Source organism: Symsagittifera roscoffensis, chromosome 10, assembly GCF_963678635.1.
Source record: "Symsagittifera roscoffensis chromosome 10, txSymRosc1.1, whole genome shotgun sequence".
Classification (NCBI taxonomy): domain Eukaryota; kingdom Metazoa; phylum Xenacoelomorpha; order Acoela; family Convolutidae; genus Symsagittifera; species Symsagittifera roscoffensis.
Genome location: NC_087071.1, coordinates 16,806,848 through 16,833,080, shown reverse-complemented (window position 1 = coordinate 16,833,080; position 26,233 = coordinate 16,806,848). Strand labels below are relative to the sequence as shown.

Genomic DNA, 26,233 nt, shown 5'->3' with positions numbered 1-26,233 from the left:
TGTCGTTCTTGACCTCTCTCCTCTTTCGGTTGACTTCGAGAGTTTAGTGATGAAAGTCTCGAGAGATCTATTCAGAGGCTCAAACATCGAGGCATACATCGTCGTGTCCTGTGAGACTGTAGTCAGATCTGGCACTGAACTGACTTGTGGCACAGTTGGCAACCTTATCTCCGGAGTAGCATCTGCCTCCGGCGGGACTGGATTCGTCCAGCCAGGCCTCGACGGGGCTGCCCTTGGCCGCTCCCTATTCCTAGGTTCGTAGTTCGTTCTCGAGCTTTGCTGGGCCCTGGCATAGCTGCCCGTCCCATCTCCATCGTTCGCATGGTGTGCGCGCTGCCTTGGGTTGGAACGCTCCTCCCAACTGCTCCCATTCAAGATCGCGTCAAGCTTCCGCATCATTAAGTCAGATTTGGCATCTAACCTTTTTTCCAGGCTAGTCATCGTATGGGCGTAGGTATTATCATGATCGTTCAACAATCGCTCGATCTCTCTTGTCATCCTAGCCTCTCTTTTCTCAGACTCCTTGCTTGCCTGTGCCAGGCTCTCCGCCAGGCATTGATCGGTGTTGCGAATCAATTGAGCCTGATCAACCCTCGCTTGCAACTTCACGTGCGTTAGTTCGTCTCTCAGATTCTCTCGACCCTGGTGAGCTCTCTTGTCAACTTGATCTGTTCTCTTGGTCATGTCCCGTCTCAATTCATCCAGACCATTCATTACGCCAGCGAACATGTCACTTATATCGCCAGTTGCCCCAAATGGCGGGGTTAGTCCCAAAGAAGATGAGGTCAACTGCGGCTGCAGCTTGATACTTGATGACGCACCGCCTTTTTCCTTGCTCATCGACGTCATCAATCTGTCGAACGTTGATGACGCTCCCATCGTTATCCCATCTGACATGGGCCTGGTCGGCGAGGCGGACGACGCCTTCCCGCTCATGTCGTTTCTTGGGCACGGTGTGAAGTTCACGTCCGGATGGGTTATCTCCGGGTGGTCATAACCGGAAGATAAACCTTCAGTTCGTAGTGACGCCATGCGCTCATCGTACAAAGACTTCCAGCTCTTCTTGGCCTTCGAACCCGGTTGTTCTTCACTCGGGCTTATGCTCGACATCATCGCGTTGTTGCTCTGCTTGGCCAGAGATGAGTGGGTATTAGCTGGATGTGAAATTTCTCTTCTCCACCTATGACTCTTGGTCTCCGATTTGGACATTCCCCTGAATAACACTTCCTCTCGAGGCTCAACCTAGGAAAGCTCCGAGGTCTCCTCTGTTCTCTCAACTTCCTCCCGCTCGAGGTCCTCGCTCGGCTCAAAGTCGGGTCGAATGAGCGTCTGTTCTCCTTCGTCAAAGGGGTCCACAAGCGTTTCGCTCGCGGGTCCGGCCTCGGCGCTCCGCCCCTGATCGCCATCGAGGTTTTTCTCGCTCCTTAGCTTCATTTTGCTCACTGAAAGATCAGGTTGACCTTTAGTCGATTTGTTTTCAGCAAACACGTCGGAAGCGCTGCTAAACGAGGACTGGCTACGCCTAGTTTTGAATTTTTGCGTGCTTGCCTTGCTCAGCCTGGGAATCTTAGTAGTCGATCCTAATGAGTCCCTGCGCTGCATACTTTTTACCAAATAACAATATTCTTATAATTTAATGGCGATGCACACGTACCGCAAACAAGTTCAAGTTAAATTACTTAACGCTGCCTCTTCGATCTCTTAAGTACCAAAAATGTCTCTTAGATTTCTCAATGACAATCTTAGTGACTCAGCTAAAGTTTACACACACAGGGCCCACTCAATATTGATATAATGCTAACTCAACCCTGTTGTATAGTATAACGGTATCACAAAATTTTCACAAGATATAATCAATACACAAAACACAATTGATAATCAGATAAGAATATCCTACAGGTGACAGCGACCTTTCGTCAGTACCAATTTACCGCCACACTCTTATCAAGTCACTGCTTTGTTAAAATCAAACAGTCTTTGGTAAAAAGCAGTGATGATTCAGAAACAGATCAATAAAACTTAGTCTTAAAGAAAAAGACTTCCCTCAATCGGAACGATCCGAAAGAACTAAGCCCAGGACACAGTCTTCCCAATTTAGTGTGTATTCGCCTAATACACCCACCGAGGTCTTCTTTTAGGTGTCCTGCGATTGCCCGAGCTGTCCTTTTAAGTAGCTCAAGGCAACCTCTGATCGAAAATTTCTAAAGTCTATGAAAAAGCTCCCCCACACCCGGAACGCTCCAAGTGCACGAGAGCAGGGAACAACTTTTCTTCTCAAGTGAGTGTGTATTTGCCTAATACACTCACCGAGGTCTTTTTTTATTTGTTCCCGGATTGCCCGAACTTTCCTATTAAGTAGCTCAAGGCAACCACACAACCAAAATCACAATCAAAAAAAAATTTGGTTCGGGTACTTCTGATACACCCGATCTAGAATCCAAAGTTGATCACAAATTTCCGGGTCAAAATGGGCTCGTATGATCCTAATAAGCACGCCTAATATCCTAATATGATCTCAAATAAATGGATATTTTCCGTTTCCCAAATTGCCACAGAAGGTTTCCTCAAGTTTCTAACAAGGAGGGTTGTTAGGAGGTTTAAGTCACTCCGGAGGGATTCTTCGGAGGGTTGTTAAGACACTTAGCCTACTCCGGAGGGTTACTTCCGAGGGTACCTTAGTCACCCAAGAGACTTCGGAGGTTCCCCCTTAACTTACTAAGGAGGGTCAATAAGAGGCTTAATATGCTCCGGAGGGTTACTTCGAAGGGTTCTTCCAAAATTTTCAAGGGCCTTCAACTAGCTTAAGAAAGCGTCAAAACAAGCTGCATACTCTATGGGGGGTTATGTTTAACTTCTTATGTTTAACAGTTATGTTTAACTGTTCGGAAAGTCTTGGATATTCAAAAATTTAGGGGTCTATAGTTTGTCGAAAATCAGTAATTTTCGACGAAATTTGGGTGTTTCTTGGGTCTAATTAGGAGATAAGTAAAATATAATAAAGGATAATAACCTATTAGTAGTCGTTAATGAATAGTACTATACCCTCTTTTGCACCAAAATACCCGAATTAAGACCCTTAACTCGGAAATTTGTATTCGATGGAGGGTACAATCGGACCACGCCAATCTTGCCCCCCACCATTTAAATTTTGATGAAATAGTACCCGAACGATACTAAAATTGTTTCAACGATACCCAACAGTCGTTGTGGATGTTGTCCCTGATGTCCTTGTTGAGTGTGGAACACGTCGGTCAGCTTGCCACTCTACCCTCCGGCCACCGGAAAAATCACCATTAACGTGCTTAAATACTCAAATTACACTTAAGGGAGGGTATCCAACCCTTCACCAAAACACACAATTTTTCTATCAGAAATGATATAAATCAATCTGAAACAATAACAAATAGGAAGGTCCGATCACATCTCGTCCGGAAATAACATATAAACTGTCTTTTTTTATGTTTTTTACTGTTTTTGGTCTTTTTTGGATTTTTCACTGTTTTTTGTACTGTTTTGTTTTCAAATAAATTTGTTTTTGGCTTTTTCTTGGTTATACACTTTTTTTGTTTGGTTTAGGCTTTCTCTTTAATTGTTTTTGGTCCCGGGATGTTGGGATAAGCGGGCTCATGACTTCCCACCTAACCCACCGGCCCCCGGAATTTTCGGTGTTAACTAAGTTAAAAAGCTAAATAGTACCAGGCGGAGGGTACGCACCTTCCCCCTAGTACAACAAAGTTCATTAAGGCCTCTAACTCGGGCATACGCCCGGAGCGGAGGGTTCTTCGCTGAAACGCTTGCTGATCATGATGGTCTTATGCCTTTGACAGGCCCACCCAGTAGCGCCATAAAAACGCCATAATGTAACATTAGCCCAAATACTACACAGCGACGGAGCGTAGAAAAAGTACCTATTAACGACTGGCAGGCGTCAGTTACTTTAATCCTACTCGTTTTTCACCGCCTCGACCTTGCCAGTTGATTTTCTGGTCTGTCTAGGGCTAAGTAAAAATTTACTATTTTTAGGCCATCAGTCAAACGACTTTTGATCAGCTTTCGTTTACATGCGAACACAACCACATAGCTGAGTCTCGGATCCTCAGACTACGTGATTGCTATTAAAAACACGGCTCGAACACCCTATTTTATTATGTTTTTGTGTGACAGTTGTATATTAAATCCATTGGAGATGGATTGACCCTTTCCTCTTTCTAGCTACTCATATTCTAAAATATCAAGTTATACCGGTGTTAATTCAAAGTTCTATGACATTCAGGTAGCTACAAAGTCAGTTTTACATAGTCCCTTCACATACAACAGTCTCTGGGGGACCAAGCCTCCGCTCCCGTAATCTTCTCGAGATAACGCTGTTATCTCTTCCAATTTGTGGCACGAGCGGGTTCCGTGGAATATTCCTTCCCCACTGAAGCTTCCTTCTCCACTAATTTCCACTGCTAAGGTTCTTATCGTGTGTTATTGCCACGATAAAAGGCTCCGTTTTTCTCGTGTTCCGGTACGACCGTTTTTCACTATATCTGTCGTTGTTCTGATTTTCGTCCTTTCCAGTCAAAATGGCCGTCTTTTTGTATTTCTCAGAAATATTGGCCCGTCATTCGAAATTTTGAAAATTCAAATTCTCGGAATATCTAGACCCTCCTTCGCAGTAATTTTTCGTTACTCAGGCCTTTTTTCGTTTTTTTTGTCCCGCCGGAAGGTCGCGCTGTGCCAATCTGGCAGAATGGCACAAAGACTCTAAAAAATTTAAAATGTTAATTCAAACGTTTTCGCAAATTTTGTGCATCATCAGGATTAAAAGATTTTACAAAATTTACAAAACGATCAAAGATCTGAAAAATGAGAAACATGTTTAAAAATGCTTAAAACTTTATGACCAACCAAGTTTAAACAACTGTAATTACATAATAAATTACATAATCAGTGATAACATTTTCCTGTAAGTTTCTGATATTTTTTAGCTTTTGTTCTTTCATGGTTATATAATTTCGATTTGGGAATACTTTTTCTATTCTGACATGTCAGTTTTTTAACTTTTAGCCATGTTATACATAGACTAAAATTTTAGAGTTAATTGCCGGCTCCTGAATTCATCGCGTGCGTTGATCCTCGGCCTCTCCCTCCAAATATGCGAAGCCTCTAGCGTGAGTAGCTAGTGAGTGTTGGCTGTTTGGTCTATAATCTCTGACTTCAGCTCAGCAGTACCGCCTACATCCTTATTACACTCAAACAAGTGTTGCCCTACTGGGGAGTCTCCTTTGCGGTTTTCATCGACCCTCGTGGCTAAATGTCGGACTGTCTGGCCGACATAGGTGGAGTTACATTATCTATATGTAAGCTTATACACCACTTTGGATCTCAGTTCACGAGCAAAGGAAGTTTTGAGAGATGGCAAGCATGTTTTCAGTTTTCTTGTTGTAAAAATTGTTTGTGCCCGGGATATATGCCGAACCCTTGCAGCTAACAGTTGAGATGGATTGCCTCGATATTGCATTGTAAAAAGGGGGTGGGTTTTTGAACCATTTATTATTTCTCGGTTCTGATGCGTTCACCTCTAAATTTTTCTTTCACACAATGATCTTGTTAAGCATTTCAAACACTTCCCTGTTCGACGAATTTTTTGGATATTGATTTTTAATTTTCAATTCCTTGTTTCCTACTTTTTTCCAATGCCTGCTCAAAATTTTCCCATGTTGAGGTACATCTGAAAACCCTATGAACCGCACCTTCAATAACGGTGCAACCTCTGAAATTTAGAATGGTGCCGGTATCACTGGGTTTTTGGTACCACCCACATTTGACCATTTTTTCTGAGTCCAAGTTGACATTTCAATCCAAAAAAGCCAAATTACCGTTGCTATCAAGTTCTTCTACGGTGAATTGCATGTTTGGATGCAACTAATTGGCAGACTCGCGAACTAACCGAGGATTGCCCTTGACAGTTCTAACTGTGTGGTGCACATACCTTAGAAAAACTTTAACACCATTCTCAGCCTGATCTGCTTCCTGTTGTTTTTTGCAAGCAATGAAATACCATAACACGAAAATTATATTCCATATATAACATGGCTAAAAATTAAAAAACTGACCTGTCAGAATCAAAAATAAACCCAAATCGAAATTTTATAACCAAGAAAGAACAAAAAGCTAAAAAACATCAGAAAGTTACAGAAAAATGTTATAATTGATTACGTAACTTAATAAGTAATTACAGTTGTTTATTTATGAGTGGTCGAAAATTTTAACGCATTTTTATAAATGTTTCTCAATTTTCAGATCTTTGGTCGTTTTGTAAATATTGTTAAAAATTTCAATCATGATGATGCACAAAATGTGCGAAAATGTTTGAATTGACATTTTAAATTTCTTGTAATATTAATATGGTAACTCAACAATGATAATGTTACTACCCCGTTTTTAGGAGTGACCTCGAGGTCTGGGGACACTGAGACCCAGCCATAAGATCACTATCTTGCAAGCAACTAAGTTAATTTGCGCGACTCGGCTGATAGCCTGTGAACAGTAACAGCTCGTTGACCCGATGATATGAGGACCATCTTGAACTGGCTTTGGTAGAGACAGTGAAAAGCACATCAAGCTCTATCTTGACGCTGGCCAGTCGTTATAGGATATAGGTTTACTTTAAGTCTTCATGTACTTCCGGGCGAATGTTACATCAGTGCAAACTGACGGTTCCCACTTCATTCTTTTTATTTTTTGCCAATAATACCGTTATTCATCAAAATCGTCAAATCGTACTGTTAATTTTCGGGTAAGAAATAGTTCGTTTTGCTGCACCAACTTCAACTGCAAAATCGTCGAAGGGCACAAGCAAATGAAAAGATTGAGGGGAATAATTTTGAAGTTATCTGTAATTAGCAATGTAATTCATTTTGAAATTTGAAAAGTTAATTCAAACAACGTTTTCGGACATTTTGTGCATCATCAGGATTAAAATTTTGTACAATATTTACAAAACGATCAAAGATCTGAAATATGAAAAACATTTATAAAAATGCGTTAAACTTTTCGACCAATCAAAATTAAACCACTGTAATTACTCAATAAATTACGTAATCAATTATAACTTTTTTTTGTAATTTTCTGATATTTTTTATCTTTTTGTTCTTTCATGGTTATAAAATATCGATTTGGAAAAATTTTTGATTCTGACATGTCAGTTTTTTAGGTTTTAGCCGTGTTATACATGGACTTTAATTTTCGTTTTATGGTATCGCATTGCTTGCAAAAAACAACAGGAAGCAGATCGGGCTGAGAATGGTGTTAAAAAATTTTGATTTAGGAATTTTTTTGATTCTGACATACCAGTTTTTTAACTTTTAGCCATTTTATACATAACCTATATTTTTAGTGTTAAGACCGTTAAAATTTTTGTACAGCAGAGAAAACCAACTTATGCATCGGATTTTGATCGACCCTTTCCTTATTCCTTAGCTTCTCATAGCCTGAAACTGAAAATAGATGTTATAATTTAAATCCAGGAAATCTCCGGAAGCTGAAAATTATTAAAACCAGAGTTCAAGAGCGTGTCCCAAGACCATTCCAATTTTTTCAATATTCTTGAAAGGACGTCTAATTCACGACCAGGTAGGGTTGTTGTCTTCACTCTTGGCCTTCCCGATCGGTTCAACCTTTCCGGTAATGATTGTATCAGCACAATCGTTACAAGTTAGAAGGCTTCTTGTTTTCTCGATAGTGGTTTCCCTTGATGTCCACGCAATATTTCTCTGCAAGCGAAAGTTACGGTTCTTTCCACGGTTCTGATTTTCGCTGTTCTTCAGTTCTCGCGAACTTTAAAAACGTCACGTGTCTTTTTTTGAACAAAGTTTTAAAAACAAGCATGTCAACTAAAATTGACCCTACCCAATTCGTTCTTTTTGTCGAATAAGACCGTTTATCAACGAAACTGCTCTTTCACACAGTCAGACTACTCTAAATAAAATTCATTTTTTCGAATCCTTCTCATACAGCATTCTGGTCGAATGGCACATGAACTAAACATTTTTAAAACTTCGATTGGAGCGTGCATGAAACGTAACAGTTTTATTTTTCGCGACAACTGAAAAAACCGCGAAAGTCAGAACACCGGTTTTCGCAAAGAAAAAAGACGGGAGAGAAAACAAGTTTAACCAAGAGTCAAATTGCTATTCGTTTTTTGCACAATAACAATCAACTTGAGTAGAGTTATCGTGTTCCCGACAGAGGATCAAGGGTTGAATCGCGAGTGCTACTTGTAACCTTAGCGCGGAAGTAAATACCGACTGTCAATAAAGCTACGTTCTAAAACGACTAGCTAGCGCCTAAACAGAGCTTCACATGCTTTTAACCGCTTACTTCAAGACGCCTTCTTCAAGATTTTTTTCAACTCAATTACTTTCATTAATGGGTTTGGAAAAAAAATCAGATCCCGTCTTAGTTGAAACCCCAACTTAAGCATGTGTGTTAACTCAGCGCCAGATGCTTGATTGAAAATAAATTTATGGAGCTGGCTGAAACACGAGAAAAAGTATAGGACTCGGATACAACAACCTTGCTTATCGCAAGGATAAACATACCCAAGAGACAGTTGGAAAGGTATAAAAAAAAACTCAGACAAAATTCGGATGCAGCAACCTTGCTTATCGCAAGGATAAACATACCCAAAAAACAGTTGGAAATGTATCAAAAAACTCAGAAAAAAACTCGGATACAAGTACAATACAAACACAGTGAAGCAAGTAATAAGCATACCAAAATACGTATTCATTAACCTTTGCTGAAAAACTTGAAAAAAAAATTTCTAGCAAATAGGCAAGAAAGTTATAACTTGGCCATAACTATTAGACGAGAAGACAAAACATCGTCGAATAATTAAAAAATCATAATAATTTTTGCTACCTTTTCATTTATAACCGCACTTAGAGGCCACCAATTTAAAAATAAACTTTAATTTTTAACGAGTAACTCGAGAAAGTATTTCGTTCATTGTGTGATAATTGGGTGGTAAAACGTTACCAATTACCTTCGCCCCCCTATGGTACCTAGTGACGAATTGCAACCCAAGTGAACTAATTCAACCGTTGAGCATATGTTAATTTTGTAACTAAAGAAAATTCGTCTCTTGCGAGAGTGAGGAAATAGCTTCAAAAGTCCCATTCTTCCACTGTTCTGACGAGAATAGTATCTTGAAAAGAAAACCTTTCAATGCTTGCGCTTCTGACTGAGCTACTATCTGTTCGCCAAATTTTACTGAAGAATACTTTTTTATAATAGCTTTTGTTAATTAATTCGAAATGGCCAAAGTTAAAAAGAATTCTTGAATTATCTTTGAACTTGTCCCAATCAGTTCGTGACTTGGATGAATTAGTGAATGCTAAAATGGTCCACTAAATGAATTTGGGGAGAAAAAACTTAACTGAAATCTTGGTATAGGATGAGTTACCAAATAAATTAAACCCAAATAATGGATATGCTAAACTAGCGATATGTAGGTTATTATGTTCAAGCACTTCAGTATTTTAATACAACCCGTTTGTTGTTTTTTTTTTCAAATTATAATAAAGCGGATCATTTTAGTTGCAATCTTGATTTGTCAATGCGCGCTTTTTTAGGCAGAGATATTCAAGATTAGTCTATTTTTTTCCCTCAGACTACGAGTATGTTAAAGATGATGCGGTTAAAATTCTTGTTACCTATCAATTTTCTTTTTGAAAACATTATGGTACGATGAAATTGAAAAAACAAACGTTTATTGTTAAAATTTCATTGTGCCAAAGTTTTTTTTTATTATATAAACCATTAACAGCTTACCGAAAACTTTACAGCATCTTTTACATAGTTGCAGTCTGATAAAAAATAGCTTGATTAGTCGTAAGCTCTTTTGATGGAAATGCGCGCCTTGACAAAAATCAGTTTTCAACTGATAATTTGCATTATAACATAAATTGAAAAAACAAACGAAAAATATTTATTGTTAACTTTTCGAGTCGTTTAAAATTGATTGAAAAAACTTTTTAAAAATCTTAAAGTTCACTTCTGTATATTGCTGAGATCTATAGTTTGGCAATGGTGAGATTGTACCATTTTCTTTTGTGATTAGATTACACCAGTGGACAATATTCCAAATTAAATTTTGTTCTCGTTATGCTTTCAAGGACAGTTTCGGATGAAATTTCACTTCGAGTTTCACTCAAACTGATAGATTGACCGTATTAATAGGTAGATCAACCGCAATGGCGGAAATATTTGGACACGTTTGAGGGTCAGAAAAATGCTCCCAATGAACAATTTCATAGCTTTGTTGAAGATTTATTTATTCCGCTTGATCGAGACAGTCTTTATTCCTAATAAATTTACCAGAGATAGTAAAAAAACTCACATTTTCAGACCCTATAAAATTGGTAAGTAGTTAAACCATGTATCGATACCTTCATGTAAGGAAATTGAGATCTTTTGCTCACAATGAAAAAAAAATTAGTCAAAATCAACGAAAAATTTGTCAAAAGTGGTCCTCTCCAAATCAAGCATCTAAGGCAAAAGAAAGTCTATTTCTGCGTTTAGTTTCGATCATTAGTGCACTTTGTTGCAAACTTTACTTTCTACGTTGAAATTTTTTTTTCGCATATTCATTGAATACTCTTGTATCGATACACATTTTTGTTCCGACCAATGAAAATGGGGAGGAACTTAGTATTTGGGTGTGTTTGTTTATTTTTTTTCGTCTTCCACGCAAAATCAGGTGCCACAAATATTCATCAGACTGGGTTGAGTCATGTACCATATTGAAACCTTCTCAGTCGGGATTCGAACCACATTTGAAAATTCCTTTAAAAAATTTTAGTGTCGAGAAAAAAAAACAGTTTGAAACGTTTGATTTTTCGTTAATTTCAAACGACAAAGTCAGCGAGCAGGCTTGGTAAGACTAATTTACGCCGCTGACAATATACGCACAATTGAGCTTAACTTTAATTTTACTGTAGGAAAATTAGTTTTTGGAGATGTTTACTACCATTTTGGTAATTAAAAACTTCAACAATTCAAAAAATTTCTGCTAAATTGAAAATTTTTTTTAAACATTTTGTTTGTTTAACGATGCATTTTTCTCCAAAAACTGTTGTCCGGTTTGCCTATATTGCTATGATTGTCGAATATGCCTAAATTATAGTTTTATGACAGATATTTTTATCACACAACGCAGATAAAGCTTCACTAATTTTTTTAAAAAAATTGATTTTGAGCTGAGGAAAGAAATAATAAAAAACATACAATAGTTAGCGATCATCCGCAAGTTTAAATTTCTGTAAATTTTTGTAAACTTGTTAAATAGTTTTCGCTGCAAATCGTTTTCTTCGAAAATCTTATTTGTTTGTCCTTTTTAAAAATTGAATTGAGATTTAGAGAAATTTAGAGAGATTTAAAGAGAGAATTGAATTGAGATTTAGATAAATTTTGAAAGTGCTAGGTTTTCCATGCTTTACTGCACAAATCTCTATTTTTTGATCAGATTTAAACGTTTTTTGTTGATAAACCAAACCCAAACTGAAAAAAAATTTGAATCGAAGCAGATATTTTCTTTCCATGAGAGAATCAAAATGTGAAGCAGATAGTTTGTTTGAATTAAACTGAAAATCACTACCTAAACGGCCTATTGGAACTGCTAATTTCACTATCACATTCGAGTGTCCAAATCATCTGGTATACTGAAATCATTAGACAAATTGGTATAACGATTCTTTTCTTTCATAAACATAGGCGCTACGCGCAATACACCGAAGGCATAGAAACTGAAGCAAAAACCAAACAACTTGAACAACTAATAATTGAAGAATAACATTTCTAGAACAAAAAATTGTACTAATACATGTATACACCAAAATTTTGCTATATCGAGAAAGAGCCTGAAATAACGGTTCTAGAACTAAAAATCGTACTAACACATGTATACACCAAAATTTTACTATATTGACAAAGAGCCTGAAATAACAGTTCGTGAGCTAAAAATCGTACGAACACATGTATACACCAAAATTTTGCTATATTGGCAAAAATCATGAAATTCATGAAATAACAGTTCGAGAGCTAAAAATCGTACTAACACATGTATAAGTCAAATTTTTGCTATATTGACAAAGATCATGGAATAACAGTTCTAGAGCTAAAAATCGTACTAACACATGTATACACCAAAATTTTGCTATATTGACAAAGATCATGGAATAACAGTTCGAGAACTAAAAATGGTACTAACACATGTATACAATAAAATTTTGATATATTGTCAAAGATCATGAAATAACAGTTCGAGAACTAAAAATCGTAATAACACATGTATACACTAAAATTTTGATATATTGACATAGATCATAAAATAACAGTTCGAGAACTAAAAATGGTACTAACACATGTAAACGCTAAAATATTGCTATATTGACGAAGAGCCTGAAATAACAATTCTAGAGCTAAAATCGTACTAACACATGTATACACCAATATTTTGCTATATCGACAAAGAGCCTGAATAAACGTTGTAGAACTAAAAATCTTACTAAGACATATATACACCAAAATTTTGCTATATTGACAAAGAGCCTGAAATATTGACAAAAGACCTGAAATAACAATCGTAGAACTAAATGTCGTACTTACGCATTGTAGATCAATTTCTATAGCTATATTAAAATACAAAAGATTGTGTTTGTATGTGTAGCAAAACGCCTCCTGTTTTACACCTAATACAAGTATACACAGACCAGTTAATTGAAACTACAGTGTACCTATTACAAGTGTACACAGATCAGTTAAACTAAAGAAACTGTGTACCTAATACAAGTATACACGATCAGTTGATTGAAACTACAGTGTACCTAATACAAGTATACACAGCAGTTGAAATGAAAAACTGTGTACCTAATACAAGTATACACAGACCAGTTGATTGAAACTACAGTGTACCTAATACAAGTATACACAGCAGTTGAAAAAAAACTGTGTACCTAATACAAGTATACACAGACCAGTTGATTGAAACTACAGTGTACCTAATACAAGTATACACAGCAGTTGAAATAGAAAAATTGTGTACCTAATACAAGTATACACAGATCAGTTGATTGAAACTACAGTGTACCTAATACAAGTATACACAGCAGTTGAAAAAAAACTGTACCTAATACAAGTATACACAGACCAGTTGATTGAAACTACAGTGTACCTAAAACAAGTATACACAAAAGTTGAAATAGAATAACTGTGTACCTAATACAAGTATACACAGATCAGTTGATTGAAACTACAGTGTACCTAATACAAGTATACACAGCAGTTGAAAAAAAACTGTACCTAATACAAGTATACACAGACCAGTTGATTGAAACTACAGTGTACCTAATACAAGTATACACAAAAGTTGAAATAGAATAACTGTGTACCTAATACAAGTATACACAGATCAATTGATTGAAACTACAGTGTACCTAATACAAGTATACACAGCAGTTGAAAAAAAACTGTGTACCTAATACAAGTATACACAGACCAGTTGATTGAAACTACAGTGTACCTAAGACAAGTATACACAAAAGTTGAAATAGAATAATTGTGTACCTAATACAAGTATACACAGATCAGTTGATTGAAACTACAGTGTACCTAATACAAGTATACACAGCAGTTGAAAAAAAACTGTACCTAATACAAGTATACACAGACCAGTTGATTGAAACTACAGTGTACCTAATACAAGTATACACAAAAGTTGAAATAGAATAACTGTGTACCTAATACAAGTATACACAGATCAGTTGATTGAAACTACAGTGTACCTAATACAAGTATACACAGCAGTTGAAAAAAAACTGTACCTAATACAAGTATACACAGACCAGTTGATTGAAACTACAGTGTACCTAATACACGTATACACAAAAGTTGAAATAGAATAACTGTGTACCTAATACAAGTATACACAGATCAATTGATTGAAACTACAGTGTACCTAATACAAGTATACACAGCAGTTGAAAAAAAACTGTGTACCTAATACAAGTATACACAGACCAGTTGAGCTGCTGGCAGAAAATCATACAGTGACTAGCTAAAACTTTGTAACCACCTGTTCAGAATGGCAAGGGAAGAATTGAAAATGTTTTTTTTTAAGAATTAAGGTGTAAAATTTATTGGTCGTACATTAAAACAGATTGTAAATTCTTAAAACACGTAGTCCAAAATGCTCGTACTCTTCGACGTGACCTGCATTGTCAACTGTGACCCTCTAAGAGAATGAATAAAATGCAGTAATGGTAAATTTCAAAAAAGATTCAAAGAAAATTATCACAAAGAACTCATCTACTGCTAGTCAATCAAAAATATAACAAGGTACATTTGAACGATTTGAGTACATTTGAGAGACCTAACAAAAATTTGTCTACAACTAGACATCCAGAAAGTGTAAAGCAGTCTTAAGCGTACTACTAATAGGCGGTGTGTAAACGTGATACAACGCCTTGGGTGAACTCGAGCGTAATGGACGGGTTCTCGAGAAAGAACTCAGACAGGCTTACTTCGTTTGTGCATGGAGCGGGAAAAAGATTTAAATCTATCAGAAACCGGCGTTTGTCACTAATAACAACGTGTGCAACATCTTTTGGCGTTGGTGCCCGACTGACAAGTCCACATGCCGGATTCTTGCACTTCAGAACTTTTCCCTGCAACCTAAAATGATTTCAGTTTTTATTCAACAACGATACAATAGTTTTCAATGCAATACAAAAGCATTGTCTGAATTACACACCTTGCTAAGTTCAATGACTTCAACATTTTTGATGTTGCACGAGGAGCAGGTGTCGTGGTTCGATTGTTGAATGCCCCACGACACAACTTGGACAACTTCGGTAACACAAGAGACCGCATCATCGGCAAGTGTTTCTTTCACCTTTTCGAATTCGCCATTGGAGTCCATTGTTGGGACAATCGAAAGAGCCTGAATTGAATATCAGAAAACATATGCAAAATATATAAAAAGTTGATTTAGCAAGAACTCACGTTAACGACAGGTTCTTCGTTGAACAGTTTCACGCGACCGTCTACTGTGACAATGGTTGACGGCGTGTGGATGTCATGTATAGGGTCCCAGACATTGACAGTCACCCTTTCACCAGTCTTGGTGGCAACTTGCAATTCATTCAACTCGTGATTAGGGAGATGCTCTACTTTTCTGCTTATAATTACGCAGTCAAAAGCAACTTCCCTGTCGACAAGTGCATCCATATTTGAAAAATCAGTGATCTAAACAATGGGCTAAACATAAATATCTATTCCCACCTCAATAAAGGATATATATGTGTAAGAAGAATACTGCACGCACCAAATTGGGATTTTCAAAGTTTTGCCATAAATGCTGTACAGACGACGTTCCACTGACTTTGGTATAACTGCCAACTGATATAGAAATAAATATCAACAAATAAACAAAACACACCTGATAAATAAATAAGCAATAAAAAAATAAATCAATACATAAATAAATAAATAAATACATAAATAAATAAATAAATAAATAAATAAATAAAAGCAAAAGTGAAATGTACAAATAATTAAATAGACATGAAAAAAAAATATATGAACAAATAACCAAACAAACAGACCCATAATATAAATAAATGAAAATAAATAAATTAAATAAATACACACGCAGAAATAATAAAAGCAAAACTAAATGAAAGAAAGAATAATTAAATAAATAAACAAAACACGTGATAAAAATAAACAAAAATAAATATGTACATACATAAATTATAAATAAATATAAGCAAACTAAACATAATTAAATAAATAGAAGAACAGATAATTAAATAAATAAAGATGAACAAATAAAGAAACAAACATACGCAATCACGTGACATAGCGCGATATAGTCCAGCCCGCATGATAATTGATAACTTTGGACGTTATTTGTCGACACTTGACAACAGACAACATTAAAAAAAAAAACCCGTTACACGATACCATAACACCTTGACTAAAGTCTTCGGTGTAATAAATGGTCCTAACATAATGGTCAGTGCAATCAAGTCTTCAACTCCCAGTCAAATTGTTGGTGTTTCGATACATACCATGACTCGTGCTCGATGCCTGAGGGCAAAGCAACTTCCTCCACTCCGAAAAAGAAATGAATTTAAATTGCATTGGGTTCTCGAACTGGATTCCCCCCTTTTTAACTCTGAACAACTTAACCCCCTACAATTTCACTCCCTACTTTTTGTTGCCTTAGCAATTTAACATGGCTACATTTACAACAATTTCTATGACTTAACACCGTTTTAATCCAAAATGAAAAGAAAGCTTACTTCAAAGGGGATTTCGGTAACCATCAAAGAGTTAAACGAGAGAAATTTTTGCCATTTAAAGCCAGACAAATTCGCGCTACTTAATTTGCATAAGTTTTGAAGAGAAATAACCTTGCAAATGATTTCAATGAAACGTTTCAATCCAAAATGAAATGGCCTTGCCAATATTTTCAATGAATCATTCCAAAATGAACCAAAAACAAGCAATAAATCATTGAACTTCAAAAGCCCGCAAATAATTAGATGTCCTTTGACTAATATGGCCTAATTTTCTAGACATTTTCAGCCGGTATAGAAGTTTAAAAAAGGTTTAATCAATGCCAAAAGCCTTCAAATCATTATTTTTTGGAATCATTCTCGAACTTAAACTTATGACCTGATCGCTTTGTCAGCAATTTTTTGAATTGTAGGCACATAAACGCAAAGCTAAAGTGTTTGCCAGCCCGTAGTCCCAACCTATTATCCCGAAAATTAGGTCGATTGTCCTGGGGTTAAATTGCTAAGGCACGAGTCATGTTCTTGAGTTTTGTTACGTTTCCAGGAGTCTGCAAGGAAACGTCTTTTCATTATGGTGCGTTTGCTAATTGCAGGATTAACTTTGGTGTGATAAGAGTTAAGACCAGGAATTCATACATCATTAATTTTAATAGTGAAATGACTAGGTGTTAAAATGTACTGTGTTAAACTGGAAAATAGGAGTTATATTGTTGTCGATTTAAATTGTTTTGTAGTGAAATGACTAAGTGTTAAAATGTACGGTGTTAAATTGTATGTCATTAAATTGTAAGACACCCTCGAAGTGAGCGACAGCAGCGGCTCTCCGCGAAGAGCAGAAAAGATAGAATCAAATTCCAAGATTTGCTTTCTACGGATTACTATTTTTTATCTTAACTTTTCAGAAACTTGTTTCAAGAAAACAGCTGATGGAAAATGGCAAAAATCAACAAGACAACTAAATTGTATTTAGATAAGTGAGATTAAACAATTATAAAACTGAATTGTAGTTTTGACAAGCAGTAAAACCAAAACACATCGCAGCTAAAAACAACAACAGAAACGGTTCAGAGAAATTATCTGCTATTTCAATTCATGATAGTATTTAAAAAACTTGCAACTTTCCAACAGAATCCTCATTCAAAACCTCAACCATTTTGCAAAAAATATATATTTTAACAAGTTTGCTCAAGAAAAACTACCACGAAGTTTCATAATTCTATACCAGCTACAATAAAAGAGTTTGGTGTGTTTGTTTTGGAAACAACTTCAGTTTTTCCGTTCAGCATGTTTTTTTCATGTTTTCCCTGTTGTTGTTGTTGTTGTAGATATTGTCGTTGTTGTCGGTTGGGATGCATTGTTAACATTTGTTGTCGTGGATGGCGCTTGTTGTCTACTGTTAGTGTTGTTGTTTCCGTAGTTGTTATGTTCCTGGTTTTGACTGGATGTTTGTTGGGTGTTTTGAAAGTTGGCCCCCATAGTCGGTGGCCGCCTCTGTCTTGCTCCACCCCTTCGTCGCCCGTACCTAGTAAATGATTATTCAATAAATCTATTAAAATCTCTTATAACGCTTATACTTAGTCATTTTTCCCTTCATACTGTTTTTACATGTCAAATCTGGCTGAATCACTAAAAAGGAGCCTTAAGCGCAAAAAAAAAAAAAATAGCCAACTGGCAGTTGGAAAAGAGCAATGAACGCAAGGAAACAAAAAAACTAAATTATTTTTGGAAAAACTTCAACTTTCGAATTTCAAAGTTAAAAACATATGGCCTCAACCATCTTTGAATTTCAAGATGATTTTGACACTTTTTGATAAAATTAACTCAATTTGAGAAAACTGGATTACTAGGTAAAATTTTTATTCCGGAGGGAAATCTAAAATTTTAAATCCACTTCGTATCTAGAAGCCGCTTACGTTTTTGATTTCCACGTTCGTATTTGGAGAGAGCAATTTAACTAACATTTAACAGATGAATTTGAAGTGAACTTAAAAAGTGCACATATAAAAGCATTAATATGTAAGAATGCACATCTGTAGTTATCAGAGACTTTTAAGATATCTGAAAAAAATCACCAAGACCTATATAAGAGTCTTCACTGCGTTCATTACTCTTAACAAATGAAGCCTGATAGGTAAGACGTCGCTGAAAAAAAAGCATTTTACAAACTAGTAAAATAAATTACATTTACCTGTTTCCCTGACCCTGACTGGATGTCCCCTCATTGCTGGCTGAGCTGTTGTTGGTGTTGCATTTGGGAGCATATCTGTTCCTGTAGTTGGGCTTCTGTGGCGTCTCAGAGGGGTGGTACACTTTAGTTATAGAACCTACAAACACACATTTAAAATCAAAATTAAAGTGAAAATCAAAACTAAACTAAAAAACAAAACCGTAAATTTTACTTCGGATAAGGATTGCAGCTCATATATCCCAATTAATGTCTCACAGATTTATTTTGAAAAAAACTAAGAATTGAATGATTTTTACGCGTTGAAAAATTTCTAAAAATTAAACGCAAAATCAAATTGTAGCTCAAAATAATATTTAATTCAGTTGATGATTATTACAATACAATATGTATATTTACAATCATCAACAAGGATTGTCTAAAAAGCCTACGGCTTATCTAGTAGACAACCTTAAACTCAAATATCAATGACAATACAGCTGTTTATGAACTTCCTTATTATCAAGCAGATAATTATCAAAAACATCGTGTATAAAAATCTTGAGTTGATGTCTCTGCAAACTTGTCACATCTTCATTCAATAAACCAGATGCAGTTATATAATTATGAATAATGATTCTTCTAACATTTATGGAATTTTGAAAACATTTCGTTCTTTGTATTTTACTATTAACTTTTCCAGAAGCAACTCTCCTAGTGAAGTACGCCACGTTATTAGTCGTGGTACTATCACAAACATTATTGTCGCAAATATCTTTAAACAGTTCGTAAACGTGAAGATCAAACATCGTTTCAATTTTATGCAGTCTGTACTTTTCAACTGTGCTCTCTCTATAATCAATTCTAAAAATAGCACGTATTATTCTCTTCTGTATTACTAAAATTTTATTTAGATCTGTTAAGTTTGCACAGCCATAAACCAATACGCCATATTGAAGAACAGGTTTGATGTAGGATCTGTATATCAGTAGAAGCATTGGAATATTAAATAATTTTCTGGAACGATATATTACTCCACACAGTTTAGACAATTTCTTAATAACATGTTCAATATGCATCTTGAAGTCTAACTTTGAATCAATGTATATACCCAAATACTTCGTGCAATCAACCATTTTTATGCATTCACCTTTTATATCAAGACCAATTTCTCCATTTTCTTGCTGAAATTGAGCAGAACAGTTTTATCAGTATTCAGTGAAAGTTTATTGCAACATAAGTAATTGTAAACTATGTCAAATTCGGTTCTTAATTTCTTTCCAGAATTCTTACCAGAAGTCATGATGGATGTATCATCTGCAAAAACTGTAGTATCTAAACTAGTGCTATCAGGTAAATCATTTATGTAAATCAAAAACAGAAGCGGACCTAGAACAGATCCTTGTGGAACTCCCGTTGAAACATTTTCAAGCGTTGATCTATTATTTCCAATTTCAACATACTGCTTTCTATTAGTCAAGTAGGCTCTAATCAAATTGTTACTTTTACCCCTGATCCCATAATGATCCAATTTTTGCATCAGAATTTTGTGATCAATCGTGTCAAAAGCTTTCTTGAGATCCAAAAACAAAGCAATTGCATCCGCTCTTTTATTAGTAGCATCTCTCACAAATTCGGTCAGCCTCGCAACAGCCTGAATCGTAGATCGCTTAGATCGAAAACCATATTGGTTCATGTTTAAAATAGAAAATTTCTCAAAAAAATTTATGAACCTCGAATGTATAAGTTTCTCAACGACTTTGCTCAGGCAAGACAACAGCGAAATTGGTCTGTAATTACCAGGATCTGTTTTATCTCCATCTTTGAACATAGGGACCATTTTGGCAATTTTCAGTAAGTCTGGGAAAACATCAAGGTGAATGCATTCGTTAAAAATATCGGATATTAATGGTGCAATTACCACTCCTAACTGCCTGATGATTTCATTGCAAATATCATCAGGTCCACATGAGAACTTACTTTTAAGGCTATTGATAACATCTAGAACTTCTCTGTGGTTAGTTTCAAACATTACCATTGATTGCACTTGTTTTGGCGATCTACATATCGGTACTGATGAGTAAGGTATTTGCGATGCAATTTTCGACCCAATGTTACAGAAAAAAGTATTCAATTTATTCGCATCAATATGTGTCGTTGTGTTATTCCCGGTCTTTCCTATTCCTACATTTTTAAAAATCTTAAATAAATCTTTACTGTTAGTCACCTTTTCCACTTTTTTAGTATAAAAGTTCCGTTTCTCTAATCGCAGCAAGGCGTTTACTTTATTGCGAATGATTTTATAATTGACATGCGTATCAGTCGACCAGCAGGCCTGTAGTTGGCGAAGAAGTCTATCTCGTTTAAAAATTAGTTTTCTAATTTCTGGAGTTATCCATTGTGATTTCATTTTTCGTTTTTTACCATATACTTTTAATGGAGCGAATACATCTAGGCAATCGATAATTGTTTTAATCAGAAACTCAACTTTTTCATCACATGTTCCTTCCGGTACATTTTTCAACAGGTAGTTCACATCTGCTAAAAACAATATTTTTTCGGTTGATTTTTTTAGAAAAGACAGATTACGAAAAGTCAAGTTATTATCTATGTTTGAAACCACGTTAATATCGTCGAAGATAATATTGTGATCACTAATACCAGAAATTACATTATGTGTTGCAACAGGAAAATTTGAAATTATATGATCAATGCAAGTACTACTACTGTTAGTAACGCGCGTTGCTTCGTTGGCGTTATTTATAACAAAATTGTAACTTTTAGTTAAATTTTTCAACCCTTTTGAGCAACTATTTTCAACCAGTGTATCAATATTAGAATCCCCAACGAACATTGTTTTTGAATTTACCATCGTTTCTAAGTTACGTTACAGAAAACTATAAAAATGATCGATATTTATATTGGGCGGACGATAAAATACGCAAATGTTTGTTGAAGATAGAGATCCATTTTTAAGTCTAATACACAATGCCTCAATCCCATTTTCGCAAACAATATTTTCATTTATAATAAAGTCAATGCCAGTCTTAACATAAAAAGCAACACCCCCTCCCCTTTTATTGGTTCTACATCTAGAAACTATCGGTTGAAATCCCGGAATATTGTACATTGCCAATGGGTCTGTTTCAGTTAGCCAAGTTTCCGAAAGGCAGATAATCGATAGGTTTTCGTTATAAGTTTCAATAAATCCCACTAAATTGTCAAAATTGCATCGCAAGGATCTTATATTTAGAAAAAGAAGTGTTTTATCAGCTGGCAAAGTCATCGATTAGGTTTTTAAAAATGCTAAGTATCAGTAGGTTCGATCTCACCCGCGTCCTCCTGCTCTATCACATTGACCGGCGCTTTTGCCATTTTTCCAGGTGGTGAGCTTACCACTGCGATTACATTTTCAATTAGACCACACAATTTGTCCAGTTTATCTTCCATATCAACGTTCTCTCGTTGCCTCTTCTCCCCTCTAGGTTTTCCATACATTGCATATTTGTTTTTCGCAGTACCATGTTTCATTTGGAATAACTCATTTCTGGAATAAGAAGACTCGTCGATTATCTGTGTATTTCCCTGAATTCCTGTATCCATTTTGTTACCATCTAATTCTTCCGAAAATCCGCTGGCAACTTTGTCAATCTCACCGCGACTGTTAACTGGAACCCATTTATTATTTATTCTGAGAAGTGGTTGACAATTGTTTGTTTTAAATTTCAAACCATTCTCTTTTGCATAATTCACTGTATCTCGGTCAATTTCTGGAAGCCTCTCAACGATGAAAATATTCTTCGTCGATTCATTGTCCGTTAACGTAAATCTGTTTCGCCATACATAGTCACGCTGCCCATTGTAAATAAATTTAACAATAATTGGTTTTTTCTCTGCATTACCCGGTAAATAGTGACATGCAGCCAAATCTTCGGGTGACACTTTAGCTCCTAGAACACGATTCATAATATCAAGTACTGGTACCATCGGATCCACGCCGGATTTCACGCCAAGAAATGTCAAACATGATCGTGATAAATATCGTTCAGAGCAAAGTACACGGTTTTGAATAATTACATTGTCCTTGCGCAGTTGAGAATTTTCATACTTGAGATGCTCGATAGTATTGTCCAATGTCTCCATTCGGTGAATAAAGCTTTCGAATAATCCTTTCACTTCTTCTGGGTTTGATAAATTGGCATTCTCTAGGTGTGCACGCAATAATGCCATTTCTGCCATGTGAATACAGCGATGTGATGTCGTAAGAGAACGCGAAGCAAATCGTACTAATCTTAGTTCATTTCGTCTGAAACTATTTAATAAGTTTATCACAACAATTAGGCTAACTAGTATAAAATCAAAACATATTTAGCTTCCGTTTAATCAAAACAACTAAAATTAATATTTTATGGTTCGAACATTTTAAGTTTTTGCTGGAGATCACATGAAAATAAAAGAAAATTTCTTCCAACTTATCTAGTTTAGAGTAAATATTTCGAAACATATGTAATACAAAGAAAAAGACGTTTCAAACGTTTTTGAAGCTTTTTTTTAAAAAAAAACAGCTTTTTGCCATTATTTTGGGTCGTCTTAGTAAAGAGACCCACTGACGCTACTGAACTCACCGACAGCCTTTGTCCTTCCCTCTCGGAACACTAGTCGGGTGCCCACTCTGAGATACTCTGGGTGTTTTATGAATCTGAACCGGATCTTGGCCTTGTCTCCTGTCCTCAGAGCCTCCCTGTCCATCCACACTATGGCTGCTGTCTGTCTCACACTGCAGCAGTGCACTGAACAACAACAAGAACTATGGCAACAAAAAATACGAACAGAGAAATCAAAGACAGACGGATAAAAAACAAGGATAGCCGGTTGCTGTACCGAACACAGTTCAGATTTTCTCTTCTAACTTTATCTTACTAGTATACTATCAAAAGCTTTATTGCCAAATGATTAAAAAGCAACTTGAGCATAAAATGGGCCAAAGTGAACATTGGAGCAAAAACTTCACTCAGGTTTTTCTCGACACAATAAAAAAAATTGAAACTTCCTTTTATAACGACTGAATCAGGAATAAAAGGGCTGTAAAATATTTCATCACTCAATCCCATCAGGTATCCAATGTGGTACCTGATTGTACGCGAAAAAAAAATAAAGTACTAAAACACACCCAAAACAAAAGTTTGATTTCCACTTCAAGGTTACCAGATTGGGTTCTGTGCAAGTGGCACAAAGATTTCAGACTACAAAAATCGTTGGGAAGCTTTGAAATGAAAACAGCTAAATCTCAAAAATGAAGCGCGAATAAAAAAAATGCGCAGAAAGAACACTTTAGTCATTGCAGTTGCCTCGTCAAGGTGCAGCGCTTGATTTGCTTCTTATCAGCAAAACATTGTTTCAGAATGGCCACGAATTTGAATGGCTCAAAAAATGGACGCCTTAGTGCAGTGACTATGTGCCCAGAGGGTTGTTCGTTTGTTCCAGGGAAAATTTGCTGGTTGCAGCGTCTCGTCCATAACTCACACTGCGACTGTGGCCCCTGATTCGGTAGATGCGAGACTTCAATTCCAGTTACTGAGAGGTCCACCTACTTTTATTGCTGCTCCTCTTTCGGTGATTCATCAAGATGTCTGACGGGGAGAAGGTATAACAGAGCTATGACGGTGGGACCACAAACATCCATTAAGTAACCGCTGAAAACGTCACGCAGGGACTAAATCTGGTTCCATAACAGAAGCTAGGGGCAAGTGTTGGACCAATAGAGGTCATCAGAAACGAGCTTAATCAATGCTTTTGAAGGTATTTGATTCAACCTGAGGAGGGCAGAGTCCTTGACTGGATCGGACCAGAGTAAGGGGTGTAAAAGTTAAAGAGTTTTAAGGATTTCAGCAGCACGATTGCTATCATGTCAGGATTTGAAGCACTCGGAACAACCCTTGGTAACACTTGGAAGAAGTCCACAGTTGGAAGGATTTGAGTAAAGGAAAGTAGCCGAACACTAATTGGGCGTGGCTGGAAGATACTTTTTTTGTAAGTGAGAATTCAATTCAGATTTTTGTTTTTCTCTAAATTATTTGCTTTATGAGTACAGCTTCAATGTAATTGGAAGCCGCTTATGTGAAGTATTTTGTCAATTGGAGCCTTTGTGCCTTATCAATGTTATCATAGTGGTCGATCATTTAGTCAAGTAGGCTGCCATAAGACTTTTAAACTAGGGTTTAACTTGTCTGGGGAGGGTCTGTGGTTTCCAGTTTCATTTTTATCATAAAGTTTTCAGTACCGTTATCGCCATAGTATATGATACTTTCACAGCAACCGACTACTTTTTTTAAAAACCATATAGGTTCAAATATACTTTTTTTGACATGAAGTGATTCGATATTACTAATCCATGACCGCCGTTATTTTACTTAAATGGGATAGGCTAACTAAACCTAGAACATTTATTGAAATGAAATAAATAATTATAACGGATTCTTAAACTGTTAATTAACCAAAAGATATCAAATTCTTTTTTATTTATTTATATTCTCAACTGCTAACTAATCAAAAAAAGGTTCAGATCTTCTAAGTTTTATGATATGAAGTTAAAAACAAGTATTACTAACCCATAGCTTGGTACTTGACAGATATGGTGGTGGGATGGTGCAGTACTAGAATCTCCCCCTCGAACTCCCAGCAGGCGAAAGGCTTCAGCAGATTCGACACCAGTACCATGCCTTTTCTGATCTGGTTGCGCTTAATCTACAACATACGACATAATTGTTGAAAAAAAAACCTTTTTTAAGAATACTAGGATCAAATGTGAAAAAAACCGCCAAAAAATACGTCATTTGAAGGAAGCTTCAATTTCGTGACTCTTAGAAAATATCTTCGAAAGTATTTTATAACAGTTATGTTATCGTCATACTTCCGCTTGTTTATATACCATCCTAGGACCTAGGATCATTTCAGTATCAAAATTGGTCCCAAACATAAGAACTCTCATTTACTGCTCACTCCTGAGCATAGTAAAAGCCTATCTAATTGTTGGATCTTGTCATATTTCTACCTCACAATGATAATTAAATTAAAAGTTTTCACCCTTTTTAAGAAATAATTCATTATACACTAAATTTTGTACTTTAAATTGATTTTAGAGACCGTTTATCTACCTTTTTCAGCGCGAATGAAGCAGTTTGACCGCCAGTTACAAACTTGACAGGAAGTCTCTTTCTGTGAATGCTCTTTATAGGAACAGGACTGAATTCGCCAAATGCGTCTGGCCCGAGGAGGAGAGTGTCATTGAGAGATATTGTGCCTCTAAGCATGGTCCCCGCCACTACTGTGCCGACACCCTAAAAAGAAATCAAATCGATTCTATACACATTTTCGAGCGTGCAAATTCAACTCATTTCCCTTTTGTTTCAAAACGCATTTTATGTTACAAAAAATATCCAACAGACAAAAAATAGGAAAGAGTCATTAAGAGCAAGGGAAAAAATACTGATTTCTTTTTAGAATAAATCTTAGCTTTCGACTTTCTAAGTCTGATTTACCAAGCAACAGATACTGTAACAGACTGACCGGCACAGAGTATATGTCGTCTATCTGGAACTCGGCTGGCTCGTTGGCTCTCGGCAGAGATCTGGCTGAGAGGAGGTTGAGGAACATCTTCAACAAGTCCAGATTTTGACCTGTCACATTGGAGATCTAGCAAATAACAAATGCAGGAAGT

The 26,233-nt window shown here is 36.2% G+C and overlaps 3 protein-coding genes across 6 annotated transcripts in view; all 3 read right to left on the bottom strand.

Annotated features, from left to right (window-relative positions):
* Positions 1-22,851, bottom strand: part of LOC134855173 (charged multivesicular body protein 6-A-like) — a 340,778-nt gene extending 317,927 nt beyond the window's left edge. The window contains exon 1 of the mRNA XM_063871599.1: positions 22,831-22,851. The gene's annotated coding sequence lies outside the window, so the exon portion shown is untranslated. The remainder of the gene's footprint in view (positions 1-22,830) is intronic.
* The window catches only part of LOC134855171 (26S proteasome regulatory subunit 6B-like), a 101,773-nt gene extending 78,918 nt beyond the window's left edge, over positions 1-22,855 (bottom strand). The window contains exon 1 of the mRNA XM_063871597.1: positions 22,832-22,855. The gene's annotated coding sequence lies outside the window, so the exon portion shown is untranslated. The remainder of the gene's footprint in view (positions 1-22,831) is intronic.
* LOC134855167 (GTP-binding protein 1-like) overlaps positions 17,300-26,233 on the bottom strand; it is a 152,146-nt gene continuing 143,212 nt past the window's right edge. For all 4 annotated transcript variants that reach the window (XM_063871587.1, XM_063871586.1, XM_063871585.1 and 1 more), the window contains exons 13-18: positions 26,083-26,208; positions 25,671-25,853; positions 25,125-25,260; positions 23,142-23,306; positions 18,541-18,676; positions 17,300-17,874 (exon numbers count right to left, since the gene is read on the bottom strand). In XM_063871587.1, coding sequence (XP_063727657.1) covers positions 17,646-17,874; positions 18,541-18,676; positions 23,142-23,306; positions 25,125-25,260; positions 25,671-25,853; positions 26,083-26,208 — 975 coding nt within the window. In that variant the 3' untranslated portion in view covers positions 17,300-17,645. The remainder of the gene's footprint in view (positions 17,875-18,540; positions 18,677-23,141; positions 23,307-25,124; positions 25,261-25,670; positions 25,854-26,082; positions 26,209-26,233) is intronic.